Source organism: Taudactylus pleione, unplaced genomic scaffold (genome assembly GCF_031769625.1).
Source record: "Taudactylus pleione unplaced genomic scaffold, aTauple2 ptg000073l, whole genome shotgun sequence".
NCBI classification, from domain to species: Eukaryota; Metazoa; Chordata; class Amphibia; order Anura; family Myobatrachidae; genus Taudactylus; species Taudactylus pleione.
In genome coordinates this window covers 6,185,001-6,201,218 of record NW_028284475.1, presented here as the reverse complement: position 1 = coordinate 6,201,218, position 16,218 = coordinate 6,185,001, and the positions used below count along the sequence as shown (strand labels likewise).

General features: G+C 46.0%; 1 protein-coding gene across 1 annotated transcript in view; it reads left to right on the top strand.

The window, feature by feature from the left end:
* The window catches only part of LOC148532586 (NACHT, LRR and PYD domains-containing protein 12-like), a 43,539-nt gene that overhangs the window by 8,947 nt on the left and 18,374 nt on the right, over positions 1-16,218 (top strand). Inside the window, exons 4-8 of the mRNA XM_088467643.1 lie at positions 4,961-5,138; positions 6,711-6,776; positions 10,051-11,755; positions 13,721-13,807; positions 16,083-16,218. The exon at positions 16,083-16,218 is cut by the window's right edge and continues 35 nt beyond it. Of these exons, the coding sequence (XP_088323769.1) occupies positions 10,170-11,755; positions 13,721-13,807; positions 16,083-16,218 (1,809 nt within the window). The 5' untranslated portion in view covers positions 4,961-5,138; positions 6,711-6,776; positions 10,051-10,169. The remainder of the gene's footprint in view (positions 1-4,960; positions 5,139-6,710; positions 6,777-10,050; positions 11,756-13,720; positions 13,808-16,082) is intronic.

The following is a 16,218-nucleotide window of genomic DNA, read 5'->3' as shown; positions in this document are numbered from 1 at the left end:
TTATGCTTTGCATGTGATTTGAATTGCTGTGTGTGGTACTGCTTTTATGTCTGTATAACTGTCAGTTTATAAACTATCACTGCTGTTTTCTCCCTATAACCCTCTACTACAGGTGTGTGGGTAGTTGGGGTGAAACAAAAGCCTTATGTGTACTCAGAACTTGACATAAGAATTAATATGTCTAAGGAGTCTGAAAGACAGGTGGCAGAAGCCCCTGTGCTGGTATCCTGTATGGCCTGCAAAGCCGGGTTATCCCCACAGGATTTCATACAAAATGGTTTATGTGGTAACTGTCACCGCATCAGTCGAGTTTACCAGCCTCTGGTCCAAAACCCTCTTGGGCTTCTTTTTCCCAGATTATGGCACAAGTGGCGGAATGTTTGGCTGCCCCAGCACCCCCAGTATGGGGGTACCCTCAGCAGATGCAGCCCTCTATGGTTATGCCCTCTATGTTTCCATCGTGGATGGACATGTATGCTGGTCGAGGTGTGGTATCATCTTCAGCAGCTTTTCAGCAACCGCTACAAGCTGCTAGACCAATGCAGCCAAAGACCAGACGACGTTCGGTCTGTCGGGCAGAGAGGGGCGAAGACTCTAGTACATACTCAGAGGAGGAAGAGGTACATGATTCCTCTCAGGAGTCTCTCTCTGAAGAAGAGGAGGATCATTTTTCAGTAGCCGACGTCCCCTTTTTGATTAGGGCAGTCAAATAGGTACTGAATATAGATGATGGGGAGCCTCCGCAGAGAAAGGCGCCGTTATTTAAGCGCCAGACGGTGGTCAAAGCAGAGTTCCCCAAATCAGAGCACCTGTCTGCGCTTATGGGGGATGCATGGAGTTGTCTGTGTAGGAAGTTCCATCCTTCTAAACAAGTGGCGGCCTTATACCCATATCCGTCAGAGGAGTGTGCTAAGTGGGAAATTCCGCCGTCTGTAGATGCGCATGTGGCACAGCTGGTAAAAAGTGCCACACTGCCTATACCATCTACAGCCTCCCTTAAAGATAGAAGGCTTGAGAGCTGTCTTAAGACAGTCTTCTCACTCTTTGGAGCGGCCACTCGTCCAGCTATGGCTACAGCCTGGGTTTCCAAGGCCATTGAAGAGTGGATGAAGGCATTGGCAGAACCTCTGCCAGAAGCATCCAAGCAACAGCTGGATATTATTTCCTTTGTTAAGGAAGCAGCGTCTTATCTGGGAGACGCAGCATTAGACGCTGGTATACTTTCTTCCAAAGTATCAGCAGTCTCAGTGGTGGCACGCAGAGCCCTGTGGTTAAGGGATTGTAAGGCAGATACGGGGTCCAAGAAGGCCCTAGAATCCCTTCCGTTCACAGGGGGGCATTCTTTTTGGGGCAGAATTGGACAAAATTGTGGCTACGGTGGCAGCCTCTAGAGCGGCTGGCCTACCTTCAGCAGCTATGACTAGACCCAGACGGTCATCCTTTCGGACTTTTCGGCCACAGAGTAAGGCCAGAGGTCAGTCCTCAGCGAGATTTAGTTTGGCCAAAAATCGGGGTCTAGGAAACCCTGGCAGAACAAGCGTCCGGCTGCCAGAGCCCCAGGATAAGCCAGTGGCCTGATGGGACGGGCCTCCCCCTGGGGGACCCCAGGGTAGGAGGCCGACTTCTTCGGTTTTCAGAAGCCTGGCATCTCACGACAACGGATGCCTGGGTTCGGGGAGTGGTCCCCCGGGGGTACACCCTGACGTTCTGGAGAAGTCCTCAAAATTTTTTTGCCATAAACCCAGAGGTAGGTTCTGTAAAGGCCTTGGCCCTTCAACAGGCGATACAATCCCTGCTGACTTCGGGAATCATTATCCCGGTTCCAGAGAATCAATTACGGAAAGGATTTGATTCCAATCTATTTTTGATTCAGAAGTCAAATGGGTCCTACCGGCCTATCCTAAACTTAAAAGGGCTCACCACATTTATCCAATGGAAATCGCTGCGGTCGATTGTGTTAGCAATGGAACCAGAGGATTTTATGGTGTCGTACAGGACGCGTATCTCCATATACCGATCACCCGGCCCCACCAGCAATTTCTGCGGTTTGCAGTAGGGGGCGAGCACTTCCAGTTTCAAGTGCTGCGATTTGGCCTGTCTACAGCTCCCCGGCTGTTTACCAAGGTCATGGCGGTAATGATGGCATGTCTCAGACGCCAGGGTTTTGCCATATTTGGACGATCTCCTGTTACTAGGACAGTTTCCACAGGAGTTGCAGAATCATCTGGGGTTGACGGTGTCCTGTCTGCACAGTCACGGCTGGGTCATAAACTGGAAGAAGTCGTTGCTTCTCCCAGTACAGCAGATGTATCACTTAGGGGCACACTTAGACTCCGTGGCTCAGAGGATATATCTGCCGGAGGAAAAGAATGTGGCCCTGCAGTAGCGCATATGCAGATTGCTTCACAACAGATGGATATCTGTGCATTCAGCAATGCGGGTGCTAGGGTCGATGGTATCCACCTTCAGTATGGTGGAGTACGCCCAGTTTCACTCCAGACCATTGCAGCAATTGATTCTTTTGCGCTGGAATAAACAGTACCGCGCAATCAAGTCTCGGATACTTCATCTCTCTTCGGAGGTTCGGCTATCCCTGTCATGGTGGTTACAGACAAGCCATCTCAACCAGGGTTGCCCATTTTGGGTGTCGGATTGAGTACTTGTCAAGACCGATACCAGTCTTCAAGACTGGGGGGCAATGATGGGTCTGCACACGTTTCAGGGGAAATGGACAAAGGCAGAAAGTTGTCTGTCCATAAATATCCTGGAACTAAGGACGGTATTCAGAGCACTAAGTCAGGCTCAGGGAATACTAAAAGGCAGGCCTGTTCAAATTCAATCCGACAATCGCACCGCAGTAGCCTACCTCAATCATCAGGGAGGCACGCGGAGTCGGTCTGCCTTGACAGAAGTGTCAAGGATTCTGGTTTGGGCAGAGCGTCACCACCCCACAATATCAGCCGTGTTTATACCAGGGGTCCTAAATTGGGAAGCGGACTTCCTGAGTTGGCAGGCAGTAAATGCCGGAGAGTGGGCCCTCCATCCACATGTTCCAAAGCCTGATGGACAGATGGGGGCTGCCAGAGATAGACCTCATGGCCTCAAGGAGAAACAACCAGGTACCCAGATATGGATCCAGGACCAGGGATCCAAGGGCTGAGTTTGTAGATGTGCTGGCAGTAAGATGGCATTACAGGCTAGCGTATCTCTTTCCGCCGTTTGCTCTTCTTCCCAGGATCATCAGGAAGATCAAGCAAGAATGCAGTACAGTGATAGTAATAGCTCCGGAGTGGCCAAGACGCCATTGGTTCACCGATCTACAGTGTCTCTCCATAGATACCCCGTGGCCTCTTCCGTTAAGGCAAGATCTGTTGATACAGGGTCCCTGCTTGTATCCGGGTCTGCCTCATCTATCTTTGACGGCATGGCTGTTGAGGCCTCCGTCTTGAGGAAGAAGGGTTTTTCTGAGTCTGTGATACAGACAATGTTGAAGACACATAAACTGGCCTCGGCCCGGATTTATTATAGAGTTTGGCACTCGTTTTTTCAGTGATGTGAACTGAGAAAATATGACCCTGAGGTATTTAGGGTCTCTAGAGTACTTCCCTTTCTTCAAACTGGTTTGGAAAAGGGGCTCCGTCTGGCGACCTTGAGGGTGCAGGTTTCTGCCCTGTCGGTCTGGTTTCAGCGGAAAGTCGCTCTAATGCCAGATGTGAGGACGTTTTTTTCAAGGGGTGCTAAGGGTTCAGCCTCCTTTTGTTCCCCCGGTGGCTCCGTGGGATTTGACGTTTAGTTCTCAGGGCTCTTCAGGCTCCACCGTTTGAGCCCCTGAAATCAGTAGACCTCAAGTGGTTGACAGCGAAGACCGTGTTTCTTCTCGCTATTGCATCTGCACGCAGGGTCTCTGATCTGGCAGCACTTTCCTTCCGCTCCCCCTTTTTAATATTTCATCGGAATAGAGCGGTACTTTGTACTAGGGCAGGATACCTTCCAAAAGTGGTATCCAGGTTCCATATGAATGAAGACATTGTGGACCCAGCTTTTCAGACTACAGGCCTCTCGGTAGGTGAGGCTTCTCTGGATGTTGTCCATGCGCTACGAATTTATGTGGATTGTACCAACAGCGTGAGGAAGTCTGATTCCCTTTTCGTACTGTATAGCTGTCATAAGTGTGGCTGGCCAGCCAATAAACAGACGCTGGCCAGATAGATTCGTATGGCAATTTCTCAGGCATACACACAGGCTAGACTGGTGGTGCCGGACTCCGTAACGGCACATTCCACACGGTCAGTAGGACCTTCATAGGCGGCCCGACGGGGTGCCTCTGCTGTACAATTGTGCAGGGCAGCCACATGGTCTTCCGTCCACACCTTTGTCAAATTCTATGCATTTGATACCTTTGCCTCTCAGGATGACTCCTTCGGGCGTAGGATTCTCTTCTCTTCTGAGACACAGGAGCGTCCCCGCCCTTAGGGGTTACTGCTGTGGGACATCCCCAACATATTGGCTGTGGATCCCGTGGACCCCGAAGAAGAAAATAAGAATTATGGTATAACATACCTTCGTTAACTCTTTTTCTTCGAGGTCCATGGGGTCCACAGGACACCCACTCTAACGCACCTGTGTTTTTGGGTATCTCTGTAATTTCCCTCCTTTGTGAGAGATTGGTCTAGAGAACATGGGTTCTTCCTTCTTATCTTTTTTCTTCGTCTGCTTGGGCTTGGTAACGAACTGACTACCTATGGCCCGGGGTGGGGTATATGTGGGGAGGACCCGGTGCATCCTGGGAGCTGAGAGCTCGTTTAACTGTTTGGTGTCTGGATCATATACCCCAACGTATTGGCTGTGGACCCCATGGACCTCGAAGAAAGAGAGTTAACGAAGGAATGTTATACCATAACTCTTATTTTCTTTTAGAAAGTGTCTGTAAAATGATTTCTTTTATCTGGTTTCCTTCTAGCGCTATTCGCAAATAAAAGCAGACCTTGGTGACTCTGTCTACGCCAAGACTTTGGTACAAGACATCCTGGAAGCAGGAAGAGAAGCCGTCATTGGATTCTGGAAATGTCTCTATGCCGTAAAGGCTGATCATCCTCATCCTAATTTACTTGCAGTACTGGACGAAATCATTTACAAGGGTAAATGGAGGTTTTATGGGGCATAAGAGCTGGCTGTAGATGTAATTTACTGTGATACCTGGGCTGGCAACAGTACCAACACAGATGCTGCAGGATGAATTGGGCCTGATCCAATTGCCTTGCGGGCCACTGTCAGAGAGACAACTGTAGGGCTCCGGGGTGGTCCATCTCACGGACAGAGGTATATTGAAGAGCTGCAACACCCCAAGCAGACACGTGCTATAGTGCCCCATTTTCCAGTAAAGAACTGTGTCTGGGGACTGGGAAGGGCAGCAGCCACTATGTGTTTAGTGTATGCCATGGAGGCCTAGAGGTACTGTATGTCTCGGGGGCTGGGGGGCTGGGGGGCAGGGCGGGTAGTTTATGGCCCTTGGTCTTAGGTGGCAGGGAGTGAATGTCCCTTGAATAGGGGTGAGGGGTAAGGTGAGTCGTTTTTTGTTCAAGGGGAGCAGTGTGGTAGTGTATATCCCCGGGCCGGGGCTGTACTGTATGTCTCGGGGGCTGGGTGGAGAATTTGTCACTGGGACCAGGGTGTAGTGTATATCTCCTAGGCTGGGTATAGGGTGGGCAGTGTATGTCCCTGGGGCAAGGGAGGGGGCACCTTGGGGTAAGGTGAAGAAGGGTTTATGCAACACCTCCCCTGTGCCCAATAAAAATAATTACAAACAGTGCTAGGTTACTAGTGTCACCTTGCCTTTGACCCCATAAGTTAGGGTGGATAGTGTATGTTGCTGGGTTGGGAGTATAGGGTCAGGAGTGTATGTCCCTGAGGTTGAGGGTGTTTGGTGGTCTTGCCTGGGAGGTGAAACCATGCCCCCAAGATTGCACAGCTACACCAGTCTCTTCCTTGGAGCATGATAGCTTCTTTATGTGGTACCCAGCGGTGTGAGGTGGCACCACTGACTTGGTCACGCACTCACAGTATTGCAAGCTGCCCCATCCCTCAGCAGACATGCTTGTACTGTTACTACAGACTTTGTTATATATTAAAGCAGTGTCTCTTAAGTTGGGTTCCATGCAACCCCAATGGTGTGTCAAGGCTTCTACAAGACATAAATGCATCCCCTGGGGGGAGGGGAACGGTGGTAGGGTGCATATTCAATGTCCCTGGGTTAGGATTGGTAGGGTTGGGAGAGTATGTCTCTGGTGCCAGAGGGGTAATGTATCTCCTTGGTGCCGGGGGTGTTTGGCAAGTAGTGTATGTTCCTGTGTTCGGAAAGGGGGGATGGGGAGTGTATGTGGCTTGGGCCAGGGGGGAAATATGTCACTGGGGCCGTGGGTAGAGTATGTTCCAGAGGCCATGGGTGTGTGGTTAAGGTGGGTACTGTGACTAACATTCTCATCTTCTGATTGGTCATTAAACTGAATACACAATGGAAGAGCAGGAGGTGAAGGTTAAATAGAATAAATACTGAAACCCTAGGAAATTGCGCTTTTGCAAAAATGGTCAAACAATGACAAAACAAGTTATTTTTTGTTTCTCTTGTAGATATCATAGAAGCTCTATATGAATTATCAGCTTGGTTACCTAAACATACAGTATGATAAAACTAGCTGTTTTCTTGTATTCAGGTGACACTCTGGTGGAGAAGATACTATTAGATCTCAATGGTCCTTTCCTGACTCCAGTACTGAAAGGTAAATAATTATTTTGGTGAGAATATTCACCCCTGAGGAGCACTGCGGGTATGCCCGCCAAACGCACGCCAAGCCTTTTGCATTACAGCTCATCTCCTCTTGATTTGCTGCAACCCGCTAGAGTGGATGGGACGGGCCTACTGTTCTAGGCCTTAGGCAAATGTTTGCTAAAGCATACTTACCTACTCTCTCGAAACCTGCAGGAGACTCACGATTTTTCGGGTAATCCTCTGGGCTCCCGGAAGCATGGGTACTCCTCCCGCATCCCACCCACTTCCTAGTGAAGTGGGCAGGGTGGGGAAAATAATACATGGAATCGTGGTCCATGGAGAGGGGGGGCTGGGCCTTGAGAGATAAAGTGAAGTTGCTCATTGCAACCAATCCGCTTCTAACTGTCATTTATCGAACACCGTCTATAAAATGACAGTCAAACTGGGTACACACTATACGATCTATCGCCCAATATATATATATATATATATATATATATATAGCGGATTGAAACGATATATCGTGCACATCATATAGTGGGTATGCCCAATCCGTCATTCACTGATGGCGTTCATCACGTTGTCCCATCTGCTGTGCTGCGCGTCAGATGGGACAGAGCAATGATCTATGTGGCGCACATGGTGTAGTGTGTACACACAATCGCACAACCACAAGATGTCTATGTACTAAGCCTTGGGGTCTATTTACTAAGCTGTGTTAGGTGATAAAGTGAACGGTAATAAGGTACCAGCCAGTCAGCTCCCAACTGTCATTTTTCACAGCCTGTGACATGGCAGTTAGGAGCTGATTGGCTGGTACCTTATCACCGTTCACTTTATCTCCTAACACAGCTTAGTAAATAGACCCCTTGGAGAGAGAGAAAGTGGATGGGAGATAAAGTACCAACCAATCAGCTCCTAAAGGTCATATTTCAAACCCAGCCTGTAACGTGACGGGAGCTGAGTGGTTGGTACTTTATCTCTGTTCACATTATCTCTAACCAAGGCTTAGTACATAGAACGGAATACATACGAATTACATACTTGTGTCCGGCGGTTCAAATCCCGACAGCGGCAGGCCGACACGGCTGAAAATACCGATCGTCCCCAGGTAAGTATGAACTAACCTAACCTAACCCCCCTAACCTTAACCCTCCTTAGGGGTGCCTAACCCTAACCTTTCCCCCAGTGCCTAACCTAAACCCCCCCTCTAAGTGCCTAAACCTAACCCCCCCTTCCCCGCCACCTAAACCGAAGTCCCCCGGGAGGTGCCTAACCCTAAGTCCCCCCCCCCGAGGGTGCCTAACCCTAACCCTCCCTCCCCCTAGTCTAACCCTAACCTCCCGGGGGGGTGTCTAACCCTAAGTTTCCCCGGGAGCCCTAAACCTAACCCTTCCCTCCCCCCCCAGCGGCTGTCCGGTCATTTCACCCTCGCCGGGATATGACAGCCGGGAAGCCGGCTGTCGGTATAATGTCAGCCGGCTTCCCGATTGCATACCCATAGAACCCATAGTGGTCCAATCTTGCTTCTAAAGACATCACCTGAACTGACAGTGATCTGCACCAAGATTGCACAGTGTGTACAGGAGAAACAATTAATTGGATACAATCCTCTGACACAATATTTTGTGCTGTCGTTTGGAAGATTGCATAGTGTGTAACTTCTATATTGTGTTCTGGGATTTAGTTATATTAGAATGTTTGTTCTATTGTATAGCAGGAGTAGCCAACCTCGGTTCTCGAGAGCTACTAACAGTCCATGCTTTCCAGACCACCTAGCTGGTGCACAGGTGCAGTCGTTACTCACTAACACATTTGAAAAGATCAGGTGGAGCTAAGTATTTCACTTGCGATTCTGTGAGGAGACCTGGAAAACTTGTACTGTTGGTAGCTCTCGAGGACCAGGGTTGGCTACCCCTGTTGTATAGAATGTAACCAGCTTTAGAAGGTGATTGGTTGCTATGCTTTATCCATCTCAAAGGTTTGATACATCTCCCTCACAGACTGTTCATGGTTTATACGCCACTATAGTTTCTTTGCATCGTTGTAGTAAAATTATGCAGAGCCCATGTGACAGTCTGTTTTATTCTTACTGTAATTCTGGCTTCACAGCCTAACAATGTATTTACTTGGGGTTTAGAGTTGCAGTTGGAGTGAAATATACATGTACTGGTTATTGTATTATAGCTCTGCCCCACACAGCCTTAGGGTAGGTCAGGATAGGGCCCCCAGAGTAATATAATTATAGCTCCTCTAATAAATGGAGAGGTGAGTGAGCATAGTCTACCTTGTATTCCCTTGTGCAGTGAGTAGCACTCAGGCTGAGTTCTAGATTATTAAACTGCCCCTCATGGAGCTCAGTAAGAGCTACAGTTTAATTTCCTGATCTCAGTCATCAGGTCATGACAGGAGCGCGGGGCCATGACTGTCCCACTTTGATTTTGTGCTGCATTAATGATCACCCACCTATTAGATTATGGGGAGATGTATCAGACCTTGGAGAGAGTGAAAGTACCAACCAATCAGCTTCCTCCTATGGCAAATGGCTGATTTGTGCATTTAAAAAAAAAAGAAAAAAGTAAAATACATTTTTGTGATTTAATTACAAACAAATAATAATAATAATAATTAAAAAAATAGAAAAAAGGTGATTATTTTTGGGGGGAGAGGGCTAAGTTTAGGCTAAATAAAAAAAATAAAAAGCAATTATTTTGCTTTTAAATAAATAGTGTAATTAAATTTGGGGTGTATAAATTAACAAAAACTTTGTTTTGGTGTCATTTGAGGCTATTTTATGTTATAATTGGACAAATTAAGCTGATTGGAAACTTTCAATAGCCTAATTAGTCATGGTGGGGGTAGTGTTCAAGAGATTTTAAAGTGATTTCCTACATTTTTAAGTTAAAACAGGGATTTTCCCTGACTTTGCATCTGCTGTGGGGCTGCGAGATAAAAAAAACATGGTTATTCCTATAGAAATTACAGCAGCTTGAATTTCTCCCCGACAACTGAATAGGAAAAACCTTGATGCAATTGATGATACCCCAATGAGTTCCAGGCAATATACAATTGCAAGGGGTCACCAATACTGAAACAAAGATGGTACGCTACTAGCTCAGAGCGGTTCAGTCGCATTGGGCATCTTGTGCTGTATGGCGTATTGGCCGAGGTGTATGAGGACACATCTGTAGCTTTGTATTAAGTAAATCATGTACATCACAAATCATGAGTCTCATTGCTTATTAATGTTTATGGATTCACATTAGACTTTATATAATTTTTAGAAATTCAGGAAAATCACAAGCAACATCTTCTGGAGGTGACTCAGAACCTTGTGGAGCACAAGCCCCCAGGATCTGCACAGGAACAGCAAAGCTTCTACTTATCCGAGCGTTACGTGAACATGGTTGTTGTCTCCACTGATCGCTTCAGGAAACGCTCTCAGCATGAGCTGATCGAGACTGGGAGAAACCATGAGGATAGAATGAAAAAAGAACAGGTTCTGCTGGAGCATATAACCCTGAACAAGCTCTACCGCTGGTCCAGCCAAAAACAATGTATACCAAGTATAGTGATGGTGAGCGGAGTACCGGGTATAGGGAAGACCACGTTGATGCAGAAGTTTGTTTACGACTGGGTGAACGGAAAACACTATCAGAGATTTGCTTTCGTCTTCTTTTTCAAATTCCGAGACCTCAACCGGCTTGGTGAGGTCAGCTTGGAGTCCATGATCCTTCAGCAATATCCCTATCTGCAGAGTCAGCTTGGCAACATCTTACAGGATCCAGAGAAGCTGCTCTTTATGTTTGATGGCTTAGATGACAGTTCTCATCCAGTAAATTTCACATCAGCTCCTTTATGTTGTAACATAAAACAGATAGAAAGTATTGGAGTGATTGTAGTTAGTTTGTTAAAGCAGTCTCTACTCAAAGGCTGCTCTGTGTTAATGACCAGCCGCCCAACCAAACTGGGGACAGTTGATACAGATGTCTTTCATCGAGTGTCTGAGATCATGGGATTTTTTCCCAAAGAAAAGAAGATGTACTTTGAAATATTTTTCAAAAATAAAGAACTGTCGGAGGAGGTATTTCATTACGTGAAGGAGAATGACATACTATACACTTTTTGTTATATCCCATCCTACTGCTGGATCATCTGTACAGTGCTATCAATGTGCTTCAAGAACCAATCAGCAAACCATGAGCAGCTGATGGTGTCATTGCCCAAAACAGTTACTCAGCTCTTTGTGACTTTTGTTGCCAACATTTTGGCCAATCACAGCCAGGATAAACGTGGAGCTCGGGAGCTGATGACCAGTATGGGGTGGATGGCAGACCATGGAGTAATGAATCATCTTATTGTGTTTGATAAACGAGATCTGGGATCATTTCATGTTGACACTTCCTCAAATCTCTTGTCAAGTTTTCTGACCGAATCTGGTCAATCTCAGAATGTGACCTTCACCTTCTTACATCTCACCGTCCAGGAGTTCTTGGCTGCTTTGGTCCATTATCTTGACTATTCTACCGAGACGCTGCAGAGTTCACTTGATAAAGCTAACACTTATGCAGACAAACGAGCTGAGATATTCCTCCGCTTCCTCTGCGTTTTTTTGGACATGTCTACCAGATCCCTTTTGAAATGTGTAGGGGAGTTTTCCAATAAGGCTTTGCAAGACGTAACCAGTTGGCTAAAGAATTCTCTTGTTGACATCCAGAAAGAAGGATTTGATGATATGGAGAAATGTCTAAGTATATTTGCCTACCTGTATGAATCACAGAATAGAATTTTAGTACAAAAATGTTTTGGGTCAAATACAAATTTTACATTTTCCAGTATCAGTCATCTTTCACCTGTGGACTGCACCTCGTTGGCTTTTGTCATTAAATCCTGTGGTGAGACGGAAACACTTAATCTACAGAAGTGTAATATTCAGAGTGAGGGATGGGATAGACTGGCGCCAGTTCTACACACTATCAAACACATCAAGTAAGATATATAAACACACACATATATATATATATATAAAAAATAAGAAAAAAAACCTAATCTTGCGCCAAAAATTGATAACGCTGCCCCTCTAAGAGGTTCCTCTGTTAGTCCGACCACACAAAACAATATAAAACCAATAATCTCAGGCGCTCGAATAGTATTGAAAATATATATTTTTTTTTTTTGTGCACAATGTTTAGTCCATAACATCACAGTGTGGGTTGCTTAATTCTCTTGATACCCTCAATCAACTCCAGAAGAACGAGCTCGATTACTTCAGGGACATCTGTAATTATACCCACTCACCAAAACAATTCACCCAGAAAATGAGGCCAATTGGCCGAATATTAATAAACGGCAATAAAACTTCTTCCAGTGTAAAATATTTTTAATATAACAATAATTGTTCTTACATAAAATTATGTGAAGCTTAATGTCACTTTGTAGATTATCGAAATTTGTGATTCTTTGGACTTGACACTTTTTAAAACGTAGCCATTAGCTTCGGCATACAACCCTACGCTGTTTGATTTACGTTGATGTGCAGCTTGTATTTCTGCATGAACATAGGCTGTTGTGTATTGTTCTTTGTTTACTTACAGTATGTCTCCATGGTTCCCGTGACTCACTTCCGGGTGTCCGGTCCTTTGGTCTTCCCCTCACTTGGCGTCCATGCAGCTTGGTTCCGCCTGCCTGCGTCACTTGGTTGGTGGCGCTAGGTTGTTCTATGCTGTCTGGGGCAGGTCGGAGATCACAGATGGCCGGATTGTGGGTGCGTGGAGCCGTGGCGTCATCCCAGGTGAGCACACCCAGGTGCTTTAGGTATTTAAGCCATTTGGTGGTTAGTAATGGTGGATGCCGCCTCTATAAAAATGGTTTACTTCACACAGAAACAGCTGTCGGGGCTTGGCACAACATGTAAACTTCCGGACCTATGGCTCTAACGTCTGATGATAAGTATTCTGACAATCTTGATTAATGAGCTATACAGTAGTTTCATCTCTGCCGCCTTCTCCGCATGTGCCACAAGAGACATTTCTGTATAGGAAATATTTAAATGGCAGCACTATGTTGCCTGCAGAAATACGAGATGTTGAGCAATGTAGGTTGTTAATATTGCTTCCCTGGTGGTCTTGTGGAGATTGGGTCCGGGTAACCTGCAAAGAATGACTTACTATTTAGGAGCCTCATTCACTGCGATGAGTCCCCACTTGTTGAGTTGGGAGTCCTAACCAATGTTAGGGGCACGCAGTGCCCCCCACAGCGAAATAATAACTTTCCCTCAAGTATCGGAATGGTTGGCAGACTGCCCTGCTCTCTCCTTCCTATCCTTGCGGCATTAACTAGCGGGAGCTGCAGCTTGTGTCTTAAGCTCTGGTGCTGCATAATTGTATCCTGGAATGTTGGTGCACTGTTCACCTAGAATTTGGAGCTATGTTTGAACATTCAATACCAACCGTCCCAACATTATATGAATAATATCCATGTTTATTAAATATGTCTCCTTTAACCAACCAGCCCCAGAATTACACTATAAATAAAATTCACATTTAATAAACATGCCAATTCTTTCTCAACCAGGCCTGACACTAAATCGGTAGCACACATGATTAATAAACCTCCTTCTCTCAAACCAGCCCCCAAATTAAATGAATAGCATTACCATTGTATAAATAGAACACACACTAGGGTCCCATGCTGGCATGATCCAATCCATGATCCTACCACTGTGTGATAGCATTGCTAACCACTGTGCCATTGTGCTGTCCATAGAGATCCCATCATTATACTGTAGCTGAGAGAAACATCACGTTCAACATGGAATAAAAAATAGTTCCCAACACTTGAGGAATCGGTCAATGACCAGTAAAGCTCTTCTGGTGGCTCAGAGGCCCGAAACCTATACCCAATGTGTGTCTCTTCAACTAATGGACTTTAACCTCCTGCTCATCTTATTTCCAGCCTAGCGTTCACTGGCCTGAAGGATTCATGTTTCCAGTTAATAACATCGGCATTACTTCATCTTGAGTGCAGGATCCAGCACCTAAAGTAAGTGCCCCCCTCTACTCCATTTCCATTGACTTTATAAAGTTATCTTCTCTACCTTAAATTCTGCTTTCTGCTCATCTTGATCACAGGGAAGTGGGCTCTTAAAGATGTCTGCAACCTTGACTGCCCCACAGAAGTCGCAGTGGTTCTCTGGTGACATCGATTTATAAAGTCACATGAAAAATGATATCATTGTCACTGATGACATCACAGAAACATTTAAGTCGCCAATCCTTCACTGTTCCTTAACATTGCACCCCGTCCCTGATGACATCAGTGATCGCATCACACTGTAACTGGCACGCCACTGTGCACTTAGAATAGGGAATAATGTTATGTACTCACATAAGCTCTCAGCTCTGACCAGTCTAGAATCAGTTATACAGTGAACATACTTCTGATTGGTTAGTTTAGCTAAATGCACATTTCCACCTAAAAAAAATAGATTTACGGCCTGATATATCGCGCAAAAGGCCAGAGTTGCCCGCGTATCAATATGCAACTGACAGAGCCGTAACTAGACTTTTTGGTGCCCTGTGCCAGAAAGAGCATTGGTGCCCCCCTCATTTTTCAAAGGGACATGATACACCCAAAAAAGGGGAATGGCCTCATGGGGAAGGGCCAGGGAAAAGATAGGGGAGGCCAGGAGATGCTGGGGATGAAATAAGAGGACGTTATAAGTAGGGATGAGCGGGTTCAGTTCCCTGAGAACCGAACCCACCCGAACTTCGGGGATCCGGGGCGATCCGAGCCCAAGCTCGGATCTCCCTGTCTGCCCCGGATCCCTCTCCTGAGGCAAAACCTCGAAATCTGCTGTCGGATCTCGAGGTTTTGCCTCGAGCGGCCATTTAAAAAAAAATGCCTTTGCCTTTAATGGGCTAGCACGGTGCTGGTTGTGCTTAAGTACAGGGGACCCCTACGTCGTTTGTCCCCTGTATTTAAGCACACCCAGCACTGGGTTACTAATGCCCGAGGCTGGTTGCTCTTTTTTGGGGGGGTGCACGCCATTTTTTTCTTTTTTTACACAGGTTTTTTTTTTTTTTTTTTACCACAGCAGCACAGACGGGTCTCACGGACCTGTCATTGCTCTGTGCCAATCACATAGATGCATGTAGCACGGATCTCCCGGGTTCGTGCTACATGCAAATGGGCACCATAACGCTGATTGGCTTCCTGTCTGCCACTGCAGTGCCACTCCTAGATGGGCCACGTGTTTGTGCCGCCCACTTGTGTCGCTTAGCATAGTCATCCAGCTACCTCGGTGCAACCTTTTGGCCTAAAAACAATATTGTGAGGTGTGAGGTCTTCAGAATAGAGTGGAAATGAGTGGAAATTAATGTTATTGGGGTTATTAATAGCGTAGGAACAAAAAAAGGCCCATTTTATGTGATTTTAGCGTTTTTTTTTATTTTTTAAGAAAAAATCCAGATCCAAAACACAAAACCCAGAACCCAAAACACGGAAGGGTGGTTTTGGCAAAACCAATCCAGATCCAAAACACGAAGAAAGATCCAGATCCAAAACCAAAACACAAAACACGAAAAGTGGCCGGTGCACACCCCTAGTTATAAGTGAGAATGATAATAAACTGAAATTTGACAGGCCCAAACAGCGCCCCCCTGACCTGTGGTGCCCTGTGCGATGGCACCGGCCGCACTACCCTAGCTACGGCCCTGGCAACTGAATCTGCACCCCCTCTTGGTTTGCGACTATTCATCAACCCCAGCACAGGCTTGCATCTACTCTTTACTGTTTGCAAAAGATACGCCTCCAAACAGGCGTATTATCACTTACATCAAGCTCTGCCGAGCACGCCATATTCCCACACCGAACTTTAAGTGTGGATGCAATCGAAATGCGTTCAGTTCTGCAAATGTAATAGGCTCTGATTCGTAGGTCCCAACACAATTTCTCCCATCTATAGTTACTGGTAGACTAAAATAACCTGGTTTTGCCTTAAAACTAATCGCTTCTTTAAATCTAGCGACTATATCGCCAACATTGTACCATGGCAAGCAAATTGAAGTATATTACATTTGGGCCATAGTGAGATGTGAGTGATGTAGTAATGTTTGAAGTGTTCTTAGTGATGTCAAAAGTGACATCACTTATGATGTCATTTTAAAATTGATGTCATCAGAAAATCCATGGAAATAGGACATATTAAAAGCTCTGTTTATTTTATGGAGATTAGCAATGGTATTAATCTATAAGCAGCAAATAGTAACAAATGACGGAAAAAAAACTAAATGTTTGTTGTGATCTCCTTTCATAGTTTGAGTGACAATGACCTGACAGACAGTTCCTGCTCCCAGCTGGCTTCTTCATTAGAAAATAACCAGTCCCTGAAGATACTTGATCTAGGTAATAACTATCTGGCTGGTCCACACTTCTGTGACTTGGTGAGAGCT